At 34.3% G+C, this 20,889-nt stretch overlaps 1 protein-coding gene across 1 annotated transcript; it reads right to left on the bottom strand.

The window, feature by feature from the left end:
• Window positions 1–8,681: 8,681 nt before the first annotated feature.
• On the bottom strand, window positions 8,682–20,598 carry LOC114383588 (GBF-interacting protein 1-like). The gene is made up of 11 exons (XM_028343283.1): window positions 20,145–20,598; window positions 17,515–17,558; window positions 16,102–16,207; window positions 15,623–15,749; window positions 15,107–15,489; window positions 14,830–15,012; window positions 13,138–13,522; window positions 12,575–12,872; window positions 12,322–12,483; window positions 9,856–10,344; window positions 8,682–9,591 (listed from the first exon to the last, which is right to left on the bottom strand). The coding sequence occupies exons 1-11, from the start codon at window positions 20,305–20,307 to the stop codon at window positions 9,295–9,297; spliced, it is 2,637 nt and encodes an 878-aa protein (XP_028199084.1). The 5' UTR covers window positions 20,308–20,598; the 3' UTR covers window positions 8,682–9,294.
• Window positions 20,599–20,889: the final 291 nt, after the last annotated feature.

The raw sequence follows: 20,889 nt of genomic DNA, 5'->3' as shown, positions 1-20,889 counted from the left end.
ATTTAGCAGAAAGTAAGATCTAAAATCAAAATTAAGAGAATTTTATTTTTATTTTAGAAAAAACAGTGAGATGGGACCTTTTAGTCAACATGCAAGATTTTTTTTTTTACTTTTAAAAAAATTAACAGCAAATGTCTTTTTTATGATAAGCCTAAAATTCAAGCTTTAAGTGCTTTATTTTTGTGTATGTCCCAATGGATATTCAGATTTTTTTAAAAAAATTTTGTCTACAAACACTCTCACATTCAAATTAGAATTCAACAGATCGAATAACTATAATATTATATGAATGAATAATACGTATTTGCTTGAGGTTGTTATGAGGCTTTTTTTTTTTACTGAGAATGTAAATGTAGTATTGCATGATTTTATATAATGAGTTTGTCACATTTTATCTGAAAAAATTGTTGCACTATGACAATTGTCTTTCGTATATAGGATCTATGTCTTTAGAGATTACCTGATTGAAAACAATAATTGTGTGATTACAGAGATTTGATAGTTAGACAATGGTCATTCTAAGAGGTCATTGAAGATGATGGTGAGTGTGTGCTTGTATGATACAAGAATTAGCTAGCACTACAAGAATTTTTGAAATTAATTACAAAATTAATAATTAATTTGTAACTAATCTCTAGTAAAAACTAAAAAGAATTAATGACAAAATTACTCCAATGTAAGTGGTAAGTGGTAGCATGAAACAAATTGCTACCCGGATCACTCTCGCAATATTCTACAAAATTAACTACAATTATTACAAAAAATAATATGTCAAATGTATTATTAGTATTTCCTACATTTTAAGTATATGTCGAGTATTCTTTTTTAAGTTGAAGAATGTTATTCATATCTATTTTAATTAACTACGCTATTCAAATCTATTTTATTATTTTTCATTTAGCTTTCGCTTAAGTAATAAATATTTGTTGCATCTATAAGTTCGGTTTTGCAATTGTTAAATGCCTCTTGGGGAGTTTTAGGAGAAATGTAAATCTATTATTTTATAGAGTTTTTGCTTGCACATCTTCTGCTTCAATTCCCATCATCATTAATAATATTTTCTTTTCTTTGGCCTTTAAAAAAATATTTTATAGAGTTCAGGAACTAATGGTTGTATGGTCAGAGGTGATCTACGTAGAAATTAAGAATGTAACAAGGGTCCAAAGATAAATCTTTTTCCCTAAATCAATTACATACATATAACACTCTTTTTCCTTCTCTTCTTTAAAATAGAGTAATAAAACTCAACAAGTCTCACTCATACTGTCTCAACAAACATTCCTACTACCATAACTTTAAGCCCCAAGATGCACCCTTTTGTGTTGACCATCTGCAAGTTATAAAGCTTTAATTTAGACCAGCACTACATAAATGCTATACCCATGATGACTTGGAACAATAGATGTTCAACCGCACAAATACTTTTCATTTAGATATATGTGTATTTTAGCTAATTAATAAAATAATATTTGATATACTTATAAGACACATCACCTCTCTCAAGTTAAAAAAAATAACAAGGTCAAATTTTAAATGTAAGAAAACAAATAAGAATAAAATATAATCAAATGATAAAATCATGAAGTGATATATGTATGAATAATATTATTCTTTGTCAAATTATTTATAATGTTTGACGATCATTGCCACTCATATATAAATTTGACAATTATTTCATATAAATTTAACAACTTTAGTGATCTATCAATACACAATGAGAAAATATAGTGAAAAAATATTAATAATATATTAAATACATAGTTTATTTTTTACGAGTTTAATTTTGATATTATTAAAAGATTTTATACTATTAGTATCATTTACGTGTTGACATGTTATGTATGATTTATTTAATTTAAAAGAGAGAAAAACTTTTAAGACAAAAAGGAGAACACAAAAAACACTTTGTTTGATTTGATTTACAGAAGAAATAATGAAGAAAAACAAATTACATATTACCGTATATCTTTACTATTAAATTCAAGTGTTCAAATTTTAGATTATTTAGTTCATATGTTATAAAATGTCTATTCTTCAAATCCATCAATATTAAAAAGGAGAGTAAAAATGGAGGAAAAGAATTTAACCTCATCTCCAAATCCATCAAACAAGACATTTAAAAAAATTAAAAGGTATATTCTCTCCCCTTCTCAAACATCAATTCCCCTTAACCCAAAACTATGTTAATAGCTTTGAAAACTTGTAAGATATTGAAAATTCAATTAATAACAATGTAACATGTTAATGGATGATCAAATAAAACCTTTTACAGTATATTAATGCATAGACTTTTAAAATAAATAAACTTGTTAAATCATGAGGTATGTGATGTAGTAGATAATTCTCAAAAAGTCATAATGAGATTGGTGTATCATCTTATAGGTACGTGTTTAGTGAGTAAAATTCTTTTCACGTAAATATCATTTTTCTCATTCATTTTTTAGCATATTTTACTCCATTCAAAATTCAAATATTTTTACGCCAATATTTTCTTATACTATGATAAAAAAAATGGCACATTTGTTATTAATGACGCAATGCACAACATCCTACACATTAAGGGATGAAATGTACCTTCTAAAGGGATTCATCAGATTTAGAGTATAACATACAATCCAATTTCATAACAAGTTAAAAAATGAGATTGGGAATCAAAACAAGACCAAGAAATAAAGAAAATTTCACGGAAGTACTATTAGAATAAATTGAACAAGGGTTCTTAAATCTTAACTGTTGTCTCTTTTTTAACTGTCTCTGTGTTGTCCCTTGAAAACCACACAGTTTTCAAATTGAATCATAAAATTAAATATTAACACAACTACATAAACAGCACAGAGACAGTTGAAAAAAGGACAGCAGAGAAGCTAATTTCGTCTTAACCTAACTTTTTTTTTCTGTAAAGTGTAAACCATGACAAACAATATTGGTTAGCTTAAAAGAATTGACAGTTTACTTTGCCCATAGCAATACAACAGCTTAAGTAAATGATTTTTCTTGCTATCAAAATTCACTTTATAGGTAAGTCAAAGGAGCACCAGAAAAGCTTTCCTCACCAACCCAAACCTTCCAAACCCTATAAACCCAAACTAAAAAAGAAAGAATGGACATTTTCTCATCACTCAACAATACTCTTACTAAAGTTCAAGGACCTCAACAAAAGATAGGGAAGGAAAAGCTTGGAGCTATGAAAAGGTATTAAAGGTAACACAAAATAGCAGGAGTAAAAAAGAGAAGGCCTGCATATGTTTCTATCTCGTCCAACTTTTATGGTCAATATCGGTTACAGGTGTCCTACCCTTCATATGTCCTCAATCCAAGCAATGAGAAGATCATAATGGCAAATTTTCCAGCTTCTTACACTCAAATGTAACCAATTTCCATGTTGTTTGTCCTCAGAAATCCAACCATATTTTGGCATTTCTCAAAAAAATTCCCCAGATAGGATTCAATTATCTAATTTTAGCTGTCAGGAAGACTCCTGGCCTCAGTAGTTGCTCGGCCAATTAATATCCGATTATGTCTCATGTCTCGATTAGGATTGTTTCCGAAGGAAAAAAAAAACTTGTGGATAACAAAAAAAAAAAGGATCAACGCTACTTGAATCAATTGTCATCGGATTCTAATCGCTTTGGTTCGAGCTAGACCTAAAATAAAAAAATGAACCAATTAAATTGGTTTGATTTAGATTGTTGGATTCATTGGATTGATTCAAATCAAATAACATTCCTAAAAAAAAAAATAGAAATCATAAATAATCTTGAACAAATTTAGGAATGTGACTATAATTTACTCAATTTAAATTTTAATTCTAGAAAATATAATTACCTTTTAGTGAATGAAATTTTAATTCTTGAGTTTTTTTTCTTGTAAAATATAAAAAAATTATATTTTTTTTTCATCATACAGTTACATATCCCTATTTCTGACTGGAATACATGCTTTATCACCAAAACCACAATACATATTACATAATAAAATCCCTCGCAAAAGTTAATCCATCTTGATATGCATATTTTAAGAACAATTGTGAACCAAATTAAAGCTCTAGGTACGATGAAAAATCTGGTTGCTGGCCTGGGAAAATTTCAATTTTGATTCATACAAAAGGCCATTAACTAGTGATGTGCTAATAACTGGCTTCTCACTGTTAGCTGCAAATGTTTTGTACCACTATTTCTCCAAGGCTTTGCCTCTCCAAGCATCATTATAACATCCCTCATGGAGGGGTCTGTTTTTGGGGAGCTTGGCAGTGCAAAGAAGTGCTATTCTGAGGACTAAAAGCCTCATGGAGGTTTCTATTGTGCAGCAAATTCATAAACTATCATCACATCAAAGTCATTATAAAGAAATCCTAAAGTCTAACAATGTTCCTATGACTTAGCCTTCCTTAAAGATTCACCTCTCCAACATGGTCATCAATGCTTCCTATTTCAATATCAGATCCTGATCTCCACAACTTTTTTACTGCCACAACAGTACTTGATTGTGGTATCTCAGCCTTGTATTGTAAACAACCCCAGTTGCTCCCATGCCAATCATGTATGTTTCCTTGATGCATGATAAAATGTCACTACTTGTAAAATCAAGCCTCTGAAATGCCATCAATTCAATGTTGCTAACGAAGTTGAAATCCAATGGCTAGCTAGTACTATTGATGGTATTCCAAAGCCGAGCGAGCACATTGCTGTTCTGTTGAGTCCAAAATTCCTTTATCAATCAGAAGTGAACTGAGCTTGCTGATCTTTCTGGCTGCCACCATCACATTACAATGTTCATGAAGCAAACCGATCAATGGCTCACTGTCACTCATGCCCTCAGCAATGCTCTCAAGGTACTACTTGCACTTGAGCTTTGGTCTAAAGAATTAGTACCTACGCCTACAATGCATATTAGGAACCTTGATTTTTAGCTTCTTTTTTTTTTTATTTTTTTCCAGCATGCTGTTCCTTAGTTCTGCTTTGATGTATTAGAAATACAAAGTTTTAGTTTGCCGCTCTTTCGTTCTATGCTTTTAGCTTTCTGCTATGAATAAAGCTTATTATTTTCTCTGCCTATTATTGCCTTCTTTGATTCCTGTCTGAAGTTGGTAGCATTTCATCTATAAAACTTTTACTATCATAATTTTTACAACTTTTTCTCAAAAACAAAAAAAAAGAATGTGGATCTTCAATTGGATAACTGGGAGAAATATCTGATTTACATGGATCCTTGTTCGTTCATCACATAAGCCATGTCAGCCAAGGGATTCTGAAAATGCCAAGTTGGAGGAAAAGGAATTTCATGAGAAGTTAATTTTGGATTGGGGTGAAAATGGTGATACTGATAATTCTCAGCATGAGAAAATATACATTGGACAGTTTACACCCCCAAACAATAATGGTTGTGACTCACTCAAAGTTTTGCCATTGGATGTTTCCCAAACTTTCACATTCTTTCCACTGTCCCAAAGCTTAAATTGTTGAGTATTGATTGCGGCCACAAAAAATGGATCTGAACATGCCAATGTCAAGCTTGAGGAGATGTCCAGAAATTCAGCCATATGAAGATTGGGCAAGTGATTTGAGATTAGTCAGCGTGACAAACTCATTGCTCACGAATTAGAATGGAATCAATCTAATCCAATCCATCTTACACACTTCGCTATCAGATCTGCTGATTGCTCAACAGTTTCAAGTTCAACTCAAGTCTCTCCTAGATTGAAGCCTACCATGTGGATCACATCAATAACAATGTGGGTGCTTGTTAGACATTTGCTAGTACCACCATTACTTTGGCAGGTAACTAAGACTGATATGATGATATTTGGTTTTTGGTGCTTGATTTATTAAAGTTTCTGTTTCTCTGCTGTATATTACTCAGATTGATCCAATTCTGCTCATGTCCATCTCCACTTCCAGCACCAAAGGGAATTTGGCTAAGTCATTAGGAGTGGCTAACATACCCTGCTACATGCAATCGGTCAATGTAGAATTAAGCCTTGAAATAGTGTTTGCATTTCTTGCTGTCATAACTCATAACTAAGGATGTTGAAACTTGAATGGGCTGCAGAATCAAATAAATATGAGAAAGAAGCTTCATGGTTTTATCATGTTCAGCAATGGGGGAAACTGAGGATATGAAGGAAGCAAACATAGGGAAAAAGGACCTGCAATCTTTAGAATCATAGCTCAACTGCTCAAGTACGATTTTCAAAAGAGTTTGCCTTGGGATAGCCACTTTTCCACAAGTTCCCGTATAATTCATATTCCTATGGATTAAATGATTTTCATTCAGTTTGTGTGTTAGTCACCACATTCATCCTCAGGAATTCTACAAGTAAAGGAGTTCATACTCATGGCACAGTGAGAATGGTTTTTCTTTTTTATTTTCTCTCTAAAAATTGTTTTTCTAACAAAAATTGGGTATTTTACTTTTTCTTTATTTCCTCTCTCAATTGTTTAATTATTATTTGTTCAATGTTTTTTGCCGTGACATTACATTTGCAGTGGCTATATCTTTTTACAAACTATAAGCACTTCAAGCATATCAGATCTTGTCTTTGCTAAACCCCAATGACCGGTTTTGTAAAGTCATTAGAGGCCAACATACTGCTGCTACAGGAATCTGTCACTATAATTGGGTATGTTGCAACTTCCTCAATACATTTTCTTTGATTTTCTCTTATTTTCTATGATTTCATCATTTTAAATCACATTTTACTACTTCCTCATTTCTTATTAGCTATGATTTCATCACTTATTTTCCCTTAACAGTTCTATTGAGGAGACCTTTTATTGAACAAAATTGTTACAGTTTTAAGGATGCATGGTTGACTTACTTGCAGATCATTTTGCCCTTTTATGAGACATGTGAAGGATCGGGGTTTTTAGCTTATTGTTACGTGTTTTAGGCTTGTTCATAAAATGCAACTTATTAAGGATCGGGATTAGTACAAACTCCATAGCATTAAAGTAGATGCTGAGTACAGAGAACACTTTTAATACAAAGCACGGGTCATCAGCTAGTTGTTTAAAAAAAAAAAAGTCACAATTCAATGCCAACCAAATTAGGAGGTGAAGTTACAAAAGAAATTTAGAAGTGAGTTCATAAATGCTCAAACCCTAGGCATGATATGTATTTTGGTTAACTAATCAAATAATATTTGATACATTTTGAAGACACATTACCTCTTATATGATAAAAATAATATTCTGTATTAAATTATTTTAAATGTGTATACAACAAAAAGAATAAAACATAATCAAATGATAAAATCTCTATCATTATGAAATGACATACGTGTGGATAATATTATTCTTTATCAAATCATTTGAAATGTGTGACAATTAGAATAAATGATATATAAATTTAACCATTATTTTCTAACTTCAACTATTTAAATGATGTATCAATACAAAATGAGAAAATATTGTTAAAAAAACACTAAAAATATATTAAATACATAGCCAATTTATTAAGAGTTTAATTTTCATACACCATGTTAAAAGGACTTATACTATTAATATCATTCATTAATGTATTGAAATGTATGTACTGGTGTGTTTGATTCAAAAAAGAGGAAGAGAAAGAATTTTAATGAAAGAAAGAGAAGAAAGAAGAAACACCTTATCAAGCGAAGAGAAGTAATGGAAGAAAACACATTGTAATTTATAATTATATCCTTTCTATTAAATTCAAGCGCACAAATTATGGATAATTTAGTCCATACGTTCTAAAAATTTCAAGTATTTATCTTCTCCATATCAATCAATTTTTAAAAAGGAGAACAAAAAGGAAGGAGAGGAATTTAACCTCGTCCCCATTTTCCATTCTAAAAAAAGTTTCTTCTTTCCTTTCCTTCTCTCCTTCCTTCCTACCTATTAATTCCCCTCAAATCAAACCCATTTCAATAGCTTTGAAAGCATGTAAGATGTTGAAAATTCAATAAATAACACTAGCATTTTTTTTTTAACAGCCAACGCAGTAATATGTTAATTGATGATCATATAAATTTTCTACAGTATATTCAAATTTTATTCATGCATTCACTTTCTAAATAAATAAACATCCATAAATCATGAAGTACATAATACTTTAGATAATTCACAAAAAGTTATGAAACTAATGTATTATCTGTGTTTAGGGTGTAAATTTCTCTTCACAAAAATATCATTAAAATATGGGTTGAGACCTAAGTACTTTTAAATTTAGTATATGAATTACATGATATACAATCTTTTAAATAAATTTAAAATAAACTCCGATATCATCTTAAAATATGAGTTTAAGTCTAATTCAACCTTAAAAATTAACTCAAAAGATAAAAGTTACATCTCACTTATATATTCTATCTTGACTTTATCCTTAATCAATATGGAACTTCAATTTTTCTCAATATTTCTTATTTTCCTATTTTAGCATATTATACTCCATTAAAAATCAAATATTTTTACGTCAACATTTTCTTATACAATGATAAAAAGTGACATTGTTTTCTCTCACCCCGAATTCATCATTATGGGCACATTAATTACGCAGTGCACACCATCCTACACATTAAGGGACGAAATATAACTTCAAATTTAGAGTACAACATACAATCCAATTTTGTACTAAGTTAAAAAAAATGAAATAGGGAATCAAAACAATACCAAGAAATAAAGAAAATTCCACGTAACTACTGTTAGAATAAATTGCACAAGTGTTCCTAAGTCTTATCCCAACTTTTTTTTTCTTCTGTAAACCATGACAAACAATATTAGTTAGCTGAAAACAATTGACAGTTTACTTTGCCCATAACAATACAACAGCTTAAGTAAATGATTTTTCTTGCTATCAAAATTCACTTTACAGGTAAGACAAGGGGCACCGGAAAAGCTTTCCCCACCAACCTAAACCTTCCAAACCCTATAAACCCAAACTAAAAACAAAGAATGGACATTTCTCATCACTCAACAATTCTCTTAATAGAGTTCAAGGACCCAACAAAAGATAGGGAAGGAAAAGCTTGGAGCTATGGAAAGGTATTAATGGTAACACAAAATAGCAGGAGTAAAAAAGAGAAGGCCTGCATATGTTTCTACCTCATCTAACATTAATGGTCAATATCGGTTACAGGTGTCCTACCCTTCATATGTCCTAAATCCAAGCAATCTGAAGATCATATTGGCAAATTTTCCAGCTTCTTACCCTCAAAGGTAGCCAATTGCCATGTTGTTTGCCCTCAGAAATCCAACCATATTTTGGCATTTCTCAAAAAACTTCCCCAGATAGGACTCAATTATCTAATTTTAGCTGTCAGAAAGACTCCTGGCCTCAGTAGTTGCTCGGCCAATTGATTTGTGAATGCTGAGGCTGCTGATAAACGTTGCCTCCAGGTCCTACCATATCAACTGCTCCAGCCATTGTCTGGGATTGTTGAAGCAGTGGATGAACCGTTGCTGCCGTCACTGCTTGTGCAGGGTGATACATGCCCGCAAAGTTGCCATGGCCAGCCTGAGTTGGGGCAAAAGTCACATGCTGACCCTGAGGAGGGAGGTTGTAGAATGTGCTAGTGGGCAAACTGGTAATGTCTCGGCCAGGTGCAGCCACCCACACTGCTGAACCTTCGCTCTGCGGTGGAAATTCAGAACATAATTATCATCATAAGTAGGTCTTCTGGTACCAAAAATAAAAATATGTCGAGTACAGTAGTAAATTTCATGGCATATGCTTTTCATAACTGTCTTGTAGGAGCTGGGGTTAAACCTGCTAAACTAAACTTAATTGAACTTCTATATGCAAATGTAGTATTTGTCTGACCATTCAAATAAGAGGCCATTAATGTTCTTAACCAAATTAACAAACTTGAAGATGCAAAAGTGAAAAGGAACTAACCTGCTGTCCACCGATGTACACATTGCTTTCCTTGAACTGAGAGGAACCAAGATCCTCATTGGAGGTTGAATTCCCTGCAGCTGCTGCAGAATTATGATTGTAACCAGCTGCAGAGGAGCCATATACACCATAGGCACTTGGCATTACAAGGTGAGTTGGGTTTGCTGCATTTGCACCAGGTTTGAATTGTGGAAGAGGATATTTCATTCCGGTGGGAGCAACAGCTGGGGGTGGGGGATATACAGTGCTGGCCTGTGGTTGTTGAGGAAATGCACCATTACCCATAAATTGATGGATTGCTGGAGGTGAGACATAAAATGGTGAAAAATAGGGACTATAAGGAATGTAGTTAGGAGGGTAATGGGATATATGCACCCCACTAGGTCGGAAGACAGGGACAGGCTGTTGAGTAACAGCTATTGAGCTTTGCATCAGCCCAGCAGCTTGAGTCACAAGTGGTGTTGGACCTGCGGTGGACAAGACACCTCCCTACAAATAAACATAAAATGGCTTAAATTCATCAAAAACTTTGTGCACCAATCAAATGGTCAAAATTACATAAAATGCTTTAGAATTTAATGATTGGGTCTCTTCCCATGATTTCCCAAAACGATAAAATTCTATTTCAAGAAAATCATTGTTGAAAACACTATTTTAATAGTATTATTATGATTATGAAGTCAGTTCTAGCCAGCAGCATCAATACAACAGGGAAAAAAACTCAAACCAATTTAATGTGTGAAGAAAAACTACATGGCCAACACAGAAAGAAGAGCACATGTTCACTGATAGACTACATTTATAAAAAGTACAGAGTTGAATGAAAGCACAATAATTTGGTATGCCTATTAAATTGGTTAAGATGTTCTACATCAGCTATGGCCAAAATGCTCCTCATAAGGCAACTCGGGTAGTTGGGCCCTCCTTGAGTTAGATTTTGGGGTTGTGTTGGGCCTTATTCATTTCTAACATGGTATCAACTATCAAAGCCTATCTAGTATTGATGTTAGGTTACCCACAGAGGTTCAGTCCTAAGTGTGAGAGGGGTGTTAAGATGTCCATAGCAACTAAGAATATAGAGAAAATACTGCTTACAATACTTGCAATCGTTCTACCTTAAGCTAGTTTTTGGGGTTTAGTTAAGTCCAATTCACTTCTAATAAAATCATCTAACAAATGGAAGCATAATTTTTTGGCAGCCCACGATAACTGATTATCTCTCTAATTTAGTAAAGCATCTTGTCAAGAACTAACTCTCCAAAAGTTGAAGTTGTTAGGTGGGGATTCACCATCGCATAAGAGTCATTTAGGCTTGAAGCATGGATGACAGTCTAGTGCTGAAGTTCAGCTTTATTTAGGAGAATGTGGGTGGCAATAATCAAACTCCAAAACACCACATGATTATATAGGTTGTGGTTGTGATACAATGTGAGAGGAGTTCAAGATTTTAAGGGGACTTAGCAGTGGAATAGTACCAGGATGAGGTTATATAAGATGGAACCACTCTAATACCATGTCTAGCACCAATTTTCCCAAAAGTTTAAGCTATCATGTGGAGGTTTGTGAATGACTTTGCATCCCTAACAGTATTTGAAAGAAACTCTAGAAATAAACAGGTTCAACTTCGCCAATTATTGTTCCTCTATTCACAATTTTCCCAACTTCCCTCCTATGCTGATGATCAGCCCGTGATTTAAAAATGGTTTCGGCACAAAATAAGAAACGGTCTCTCCAACGCATAAATGGTTGGGAATTCACATTTTCATCATCTTTGGTAAAATCAAGTCCCCCATGAAGACATTCATAAACAGCTCTACCATAATTCTTAGCGGATAACCCCAATTTAGGTTTAATAGTACATCCTAATAGCGGACGACCATACTTGTTCAATTTATCTCTCTCAACTTGGATGCCATGAGGCGGACCTTGGAAAGTTTTAATATAAGCAGTAGGGATTCATTTGCAAATCCTTAAGATGTAGAGCGTGCAGGGCCTTGAACCCAAACACATTACCAACAATGGAAGTAAACATGTTAGTAACAGAACCTTCTTCAAAAAGGCTAGAAAATTAACAGGACATAAAAAGCTTAGCTTAAGAAGTATATGCAAGAAAATTCAGCTGTGACAAATATAGAGGCACAAATATACTTTCAAGTTTAACTGTCACCAAACCTAAAAACCATTAAATAAATGGATCAAATATGTACTAAAATATCATTTCAGAAATGGATCAACTATTAAGCTCATACTAGACATAATATCCTTTCAGGAAATAACATTGTTTGTAGATATTCTACGTAATCAAAACTATGCTGCCAAATATGCATAAAATAGATATGCAATTAGAAATGAAATCCAGTTTTACAATACAAGAAGCATGCAGAAAAACAGTATGAAGGAGATTGAGAAACAAATTATATGGATGGTTCAGAAATGAATTTGAATAGCAATATAATCAGTGCAAACCTCTTGAGGAGATTGAGAAGTTGGAGCAGGAAGCACTGTAACATTGCCATTGTACTTGGTGTTAGTCCCAGCAGAAGAAAAAGGTGAAAGGCGACCGTCACTATCACCACCTGTGCGATAAAACTGGGCATAGTAACTAGCCGGATCCAATTGTTGATGAACCTATAGTAAGATAACAACCAGCCTTTTAAGCAACAAAAAGACATAATGAATTAAACAATGAAATATAAAAAAATATAGGTAGCAGGCTCACAATAAAACTTGGAAGCCGAGAAGCATCACGTGTTTGAGACTCAGAATTGTCAAACTGTGTAAGCTGAGTACCCAACATTGGGGGCATGAATCCAAAACTGTAGTTTGGAGAAGTATGTACCCCTGAGTACTGATGACCTCCAGATGGCAAAGCAGTGTCTTGCTTGGACTCGTTATACTCTTGAATAGCACTGGATGAGCCATCAACCTCACTGGATGACAAATTCTCAGCTCCATTAGTGGGTGATTGTGGATGGTCAGGATAATCTCCAACCTCAGAAGTAACTGCAGCATTTTGACTGTTGATTTAAAGAAAAGTTGTCAGAAAACAAAATGGAAAACTATTGAAAATTAAGTTAAAATGTTTTCCTCAAAAATATTGGTATAGAAAACAATAGGGATATGTGGTTGAAATGACAATAGAAATTCAAGATACTTGTTCCAGCAAAAAAAAAAAAACTGCAAAAAGGGTTAAAGTAATACTAGGATCTTATAAATAGCATTATAATACCAGAAGTGGATGGAAGAAAAATAAAATTATTTAGGCAGGTCACTAGTAGGTACCTTGAATCCTGCTCCTCCACAGTTTCTTCAATAGTCTGAGATGTTTCAGAAACAGGTGTAGAACTCTTTTCACTCTCTGGGCCACTTACATAGCTTGTATTAACTCCCAAAGCAACTCCCAAACTTCCAAAGCTAAACTTGTTCTTTTCAGAATCAGGCACAATGATATGGTTTGGAAGTATAACATGTTGACGCTGTGGAAGATGCAAATCCTCCAGCTTCCTCTGCAGTTTTGAAGTAGCTTCTTCAGAGTTAAGCGCACTAGATGCAGATTGTAACTGACCAGTTGGGTCAACTGAAACAAGAGCCTCAGATGCACTAGCTGGTCCAGAACCCTGATTAATCGTATTTGTTGGCTTTGGTTTCCACTCCTTATTAGAACCAGCTGTTGGAAACAGAAATTAATTATAAATCTAGCGCAAGTCATCCTAACAGCATCTAACAAATAAGAAATCCCCACCAACTGGGATCAACTACTAGGAGTAATTGGCAGCAGTGGAAGAAAAAGTCAATCATCATAAATGGCTACACCTAGGAAAAATTCGTAAGCGCACACACCATTACCAGCATATCCATGCAAATCTATACAAATATGCATCTACCAATATCTTAAAATTAAAACCATACATTCAACAGTTAAAGACACCAGAATATGGATATTAACTGGGTAATGAATAATGACAGAATCTTTACAATCACATAACAACTTGCATAACAAGATACACAAAACAGTATGCATCACAAATACCTACAAGGCATGGGAGGTTTTTCTACATAAATGTAATCCTGCTATGATAATATCATGATAAAATTTCTACAATATGAAGCAACAAAGCCTCATTCCACAATATGAGGATAGCTGTGTGGATCAAACAGCGTTGCTCTATCATAAACCCTTTTTTTTTGGGGGGGGGGGAACCAGATAATGATATTTTTAATGAGTATGAAACTACTAACTCAACAAAAGGAAACATAACTTGGTAATGACAAAAATATAAACCTCCAAAATTTCAATACTAAAGAGAATTATAGGTAAATTGTGTTAGGACACACTGTACACACATGTTGTGGTACTTATTGACTTTGACTTACAATAGTTTATAAACATTCTAACATAAATAATAATATTCTAATCAATGTTATTAATGGTGGATGGCAGAAAGCCAAAATTATGCCATAACAAAATAGCAGATAGTGTTGAGGACTATGGCAGAAACATGACAATGGAAACTGTAATAAAGAATAATACATACAAAAACTATACTAAGAAAACTGCAGAACGAACATAAATGAACCACTTAACAGAGGTAAAAGAAAAAAACACAGACTTGGAGAACATACAGACTCAAAAAACAGGAATAATAGGCTCAAAACACAGAAAGAGAGACTCAAATATCAGAATATAGAGGAATAGAGAGAACAAAGAAAGAAACAAAGATGAATAATCAAAGAGATGGAAATAAAGAACAGAGACTTCGGAACAGAGAGGTTAAAAAAGAGAACCAAATTATTCAGCCTCCAGAGATGGCCTATTTTGCTGGAGAGGGTTGTGGGGGCCAGGGGACACAATAGCAACAGAAGAATGAACACAAAGCTCACACATAAAACATATTCATGCATGATGCGTCTAAATCTAGGGACTATGCAGGATACAAAAATGTACCTTTTGAACAGCAGGGATATAAACTTTACCTTTTTGAGGGCCAATTAATTGTTGTGATCGACTAGTGTAAATAGAGGAAGGTCTACTGGTTGAAGGGCTACTATGAGTTACTGCTGATGAAGTGGATGACATCTCAGTAACATGATTCTTTGCTGCTCCTTGGGATTTGCCTTGAATCTTTCCTTGCGCAGGAGAGCTACCAATCTCAGAAGCTGGCATGAGTTAATGGAAGGAAAATTCTTCGTTAATTACACTGGAAAACTTTAAAACCAACAAATTATGGAAGAAAATATCAAATATTCTAACCAGCAGTTAATTTGTTCTCGGCCGAGTTAACAGCACTTAATTCCCCAGGAGGGTGTAGGTTTCCCACTTCACGTCTAATTGCACCAACAGCACCAGGAAACCATAAATCATCAGATGGAACAAGTACTGGGTCTGAAGAAGAGAAATGGGCAGCTGATGAAGATGCTGGGTGATTACTGGAGGAAAGCATTGATCCACTTCCTGAAGCAACTGCTGCAACTTTATTTGAACTATCAGAAGGCAAAGCACTATTCAAATTATTAACATCACAAGAAGATGAACCCAATCTGTCTCCAGTTCCAGCAGATAAAGGGGAAGGACTTGCACCACTAGTAGTTCCGGAAGTTACGCTTGTCTGACCATTGGCATTAATGGGTACAGAGCTGAAAAAACATGTATAGTTATATGTAGTTTGAACCAAATGTACCAGAATTTAAATTCAAATAGCAGTAAAATAATTGACAGAGGATAGTAATAACAGTTAGCAACACGGAACAAATTATTTGATATAGCCACCTTGTTCCAGAACTTTTTTCTTTAGATATTGTCTCTTGAGAAGCTGACAAAGGTGGCACAACTTTCTCAGTGGCTTGATGAGTTCCACTATCTTTTCCTGTACCAGAATTCTTGCTACCAGCAGCATCTGAGAGAAGATCCATAAAACATAACATTGATTTAGGTGCACTGAATGGCCAACATAATATCTAAATTTGTGTAATAATTGAGACTAGAATCAGATTTAGCCAGTATTTTTCATCTAAGCTACAAGGTATACACATAAATGGCCAGGTAACAACTTCCAAGATATGCAGCATGACCATTGATTTGAAATAATGTGACAGAAAACAGTCAGATGATGTTACACCATGTTCAGACTCATCTATCCATTTCTAATACTGCTAGACATACAAAACCTAAAGTAGTCAAAGCCAAAAACTATTTCAACTGACAAGAATAAACCCTCAAATATGTAATAGTTGTGAATGGTTATTCACCATGAGATACATTATGAGGTGAAAAATTTCCCCGACCACCCCTAGCTCCCCGCCCTTGGGTACCATGCCTCCAGCGTGGCTCCACAGATTCTCTGTTGTTAAGATTCTGCAAAATCATAAACAAAAGAAAGGAGAAACAAGAAGAGAATTAGCAAACTACATTGAATGATCAATAAAATTTGAAAATAATTAGAGCATAAGTAAATGAAAAGAGCCACATCGCATAAGCAAACAAGAGACACAACTTCTAAAACTCCTAAAAGTATCATCTCTCTCCTGCAAATGAGGAATAGAAGTCTATCTACCAATCAGAAATGAAGTACTAGGCTACTGGCTGAGAAGAAAAATGTCCTACTAGATTGGTGCATATGCTATATACACTCTAGCTTGAGCAGGAGTGTTTCAAAAATATCTATGATATTAGTAATGAGTAAAGTCAATTAGTGCTCTAATTAAGGAGTTGGTTTCTCTAGTAATAAGAAAACTAATTGCTAATAGTCTTAAATAGTGCACAATAGCAGTGCTATAGCACTGTCATGGCATGTTGCAGCACCCTGCCACTCTTCTCATAGTCTGTTGTGAGACAACTCTCGCCTGTGGCACCACAAATTGCAGCCACACTCTCTTTGATAGAGATGATTATTTATACATCAGTCAGACTTCTCCAGGAAGCCAACAGGACTAACTCAACTAACCTACAGCTGTCATAACAGACTGAGTCTATGACAACTGTCACAACTAACACGAATACTCTATCAGTCCAAGTTAACTAAAAAAGCTAGAGGAAAAAGCAAAACCAAAGAAGAAGGCGTGAGCATCGAAGGAGGCGTGAGCATCGAAGGTTGAAAGACTTGGTTTTGATTAAGTACGAGAAAGCTCTTGAAGAACATTTTGAGTGTTGTTATGTGATGGATCTCATTCTCCTAATTAGTATTGATGATCGTAATAAGCAGTTCTTAGGAGAAATGGGTTTAGATGACAAGGCTGCTGAAGATGAATTGGTTTTCGATGATGATCCCTTGACTTGGGGAGCCGTTGCTGATGCAACCAGGGCTAGTGAGTCTTTCACATACACTATATGGCAAATAAGACCAAAGAAGACAGCTTCAACTGCTAGTTATAATTTAGGTGTATCTTAAAACTTCAAAATAGTGGTCATCCCATTACCACCGATAGCATTTTTGGGGTCAGCTGCCCCTCACCACTATTTAGGATTAACTACCATGCTATAATTAAAGTTGTACAATTATAATATTCCAATGTGGTATGATTAGACACAAATTTCCAGTAAGCCTCAGTTTTCAATTACTATAATCTATTCAACAATAGGAACAAAAGAAACAATAGATAATCAACCATGAGAGCCAGTTAGTAATACATTATTGAAGGCCATTACTGACTTAAATATCTCACCTCCTTTCTTCTATCCTTCTTTCTCTTGACCTCATGAAATGTGTCTGCAAAAAATATATTTATGTTAAGATATTGACGTCACAAGAACAATAAATATGTAACACAAATTAATGTATAAACTCATTTACAATTTACATCAAAAGTTAAGAACCAATGAGCCCATAGAAATCAGGGATGAATGAAAGGCATTCAAAAAGAAAGGGATGAAAGATTGAATCAATAACCCCAAAGAAGGAAAAGCCCTGCCCAAGCTACTTCAGCACGACATTATAAAGAACAATACTTGAATGGAATTGGAACATTATATGCAAAATGATGACAACATGAAACTTCACACTCCAACCAAGAACCCAGAAGGGGAAACAATTAAAAGAGCATGAAAACTATTATGAAGACAGTAATGTATTACCAAAGGGCAACTGAACACACATCTACAGCCAATCAAATACATGAAAAATCAACTGCGCATAAAAATTAAAACTGATAATTAATAGTCTGAAACAAAGATTCATTGCTTAGGATTTACCCATTAAGTAGACAACTACAACAACAACAACAAAGTCTTATAAATAAGTAGACAAGTAAAACAAGCAAATAAGAACTTCAAACTTCACACGTCAATAGATTACTCCACAGAAATGACATGCCTTTAAGTTCAGACAATCCCATGGACATTACAACATACAATAGCATATCAGAATGGCTCTTGGTCAATTCTGAATCCTTGTTGCAATGCACTTCACTTTTGTGTCATGGAGCGCCACAATAGTGACCTATAGTGTGGTTCAACATGGACTGTAGTGGTTGCTATTCTACAAGGAGCCAAATTTGCTGCTCTAACTTAATTGTAACCCATCTACACCAATGGGCTACTGGCTACACCATATTAGGGAATCGAGATCCACTGACACCAACATACAAATGTAAGGATCACAAATCATGTTTACAGAGTGTCACACATAGCATCTTGCTCTGTTGAGTCCAAATGTAGGAGAGGCTCCAGTAACTATTTGTCACCCTCTTCCAACCTTGCTCGGGCCTTCAACGCTTCATTCGGTATTGCACCCAGCTCAGTACCCTTGTTTCACATAGTCATCTCCTTCAACATAGAATGTAAGACTAGCTGCACCTTTGTAATGCAGTTGTCTCAGTATTTGTTCCTCTTCTTTTGTTCTCTTATATCTCTCTTCCTATTTGTAGGTTGTTCGCAGTCATCCGTGGTTGTAATAACTATGCTAAATATGATTTTAGTTTTAACTGCTATGCTCATGAATCATGAAAAATTAGTTAATCTTGACCTTTTTTAAACTGATACCTGTAGTATTTTTTGTCTACTCCTGTACTATTTTTCCTATTCCAGTACCAGATGATTTATTAAAGTTTTAGAACTATGATTATCAATAGTGCTATTTACAATTTTTTTAAGTGTTTCCATTCAGTCAACTTTTTTTGTTATGTCATCGCACTGTGATCTGCTATACTGCTATAACTTTGGATTTGGTTCCAAATCCTAAACATATCATGAGAAACTGCTCCAACGTAGAAGAATGCAGCCAAAATTTTACAAGAACTGCAAGAAAATCTTCTCATAAACATGTAGCAACAATGTAAAATAAATGAAGTCTTATTTTCCAAATTAGCCTTACACACAGCACAAAACATGGAAAAGCAATGCAAAGGCTGTGAATTTGCAACAAGCCAATGGCATTAATCATCCAACGAAAGGGGTTTAGATTTCCAAATCAGCAAGCCAAGAAGGAAACTCTCTTTATCATGAGAATGAGTAAGAAACTAGAAATAGGACATACATTAAAGTATAAAGGAAAGATTTTGGAGTAAAAAATTCGGGGGGAAGTACTATATTCATCAAGTTAGAAGACAATGCCTTACCAACGCATAAATATCCTTTCATAAGAATCCAGTTCTGGTCTACATTCAACTCAATAAACTATTAGCAGCTAAAAAGATAGTTATGAAGTGCCAGGCATGTATTTGGAAAATGAAAAACTGAGGAAGAGATTGAAAAGATTACATGAAACCCCATAACAGCATCATTAATACTCATTTAGAATTAGAAACCCAATAAGCCAAAGCAACCACTCTCAACACATCAAACACAAGTTCCTTGCTTAAATATCTCGCATTCTAAACTCCACCAAACCAATCGTCAAACAAAATAAAATATCAATTGAACTCAGATTCAGTGACAGTGCAAGCTTAAACACAAAACCAGCTCAACGCATCAACAAACAAACAAATAGACAGTGGAGGTTGAACACGAATAAATGATACCATAAATTATTCTGAGTTTCTGACTCCAAGAGCAAAGTCCATAATAATCTAAACAAATTAACCAACTACTAAGTCAAGCTACACAAAGCCCCTCAGAAACCAAAAGGGGTAATAAAAAAAAAACTAAAAAAATCCCCTTCTCAACCTAACAAAAGTGTCTCAACAGTGAAACCCCATCATAGCAACACACAATCATTCATTCAAGGTCACTACAAAAAAAAGGGGGGGTAAAAAAATCAAAATCAAAACAAAACAAAGGAACCCCAGATGAGAAAACACAAAGTCCAAACACGGATCACAACAAGAACAGAGATATTAATAAGATCAAGATCGAATACCCTGAAGGAGAAGCTTCTGAGTGGTCTCGTTGGGATCCATGGAACATTCCTTGAGCATTGCATAGATGTCTTCTTCACTGTGATTGCCCGTGATCTCCTTGATGTTTTGGATCGTCCTCCTGACACTGCTCGGAATTGAAGCCCTAAACCCCGCACCGCTCATCTTCGCAACACAAAGTCACAAACTTTGCGAAAAAAATATATGTGGGCAATGAAGACAAGGGAGCAAAGAGGGGTCAGTGATTAATTGGGTTATGCAGAACAAAAAGGAGCACTAAATAAACATAGAGAGAGAGAGAGAGAGAGAGAGAGAGAGAGAGAGAGAGTTCAATGAGGATTGGGAGAGGGTATGTATGATCTATGGGGTTTGAATTGATCAATCTGAATTCTGGAACTAGGAATATGGGGGAAAGAGGGAGCAAAACCAAGTGTGTATGTGTCTTTGTTTATATATTTTTTTTCTTATAATTATTTTTACAGAGTGAAAGACTTTTTGGTTCCCCTGCTTCTCTATCTTTTCCTTCTTATTTGCCTTTTCTTTTCCTTCTTACTTGCCTTCTCTTTTCCTACTATTTTCCTATGAGTTTTCCTCTTTTACTTAATTATTACTAGAAGCCAAAATTGTAAAATTAGTCCTCCACTTTATCTTTAATTTTAGATTTGGTCCTCCAATTTTTTAATTCATGAATTTGATCTTTCTATTTTGTAAAATCCTTGCAATGTTGGTCCCCTACACCACAATTGC

This window comes from Glycine soja, chromosome 14 (assembly GCF_004193775.1).
Source record: "Glycine soja cultivar W05 chromosome 14, ASM419377v2, whole genome shotgun sequence".
In the NCBI taxonomy this organism is placed as follows: domain Eukaryota; kingdom Viridiplantae; phylum Streptophyta; class Magnoliopsida; order Fabales; family Fabaceae; genus Glycine; species Glycine soja.
This window is presented reverse-complemented; position numbering and strand designations above follow the sequence as displayed.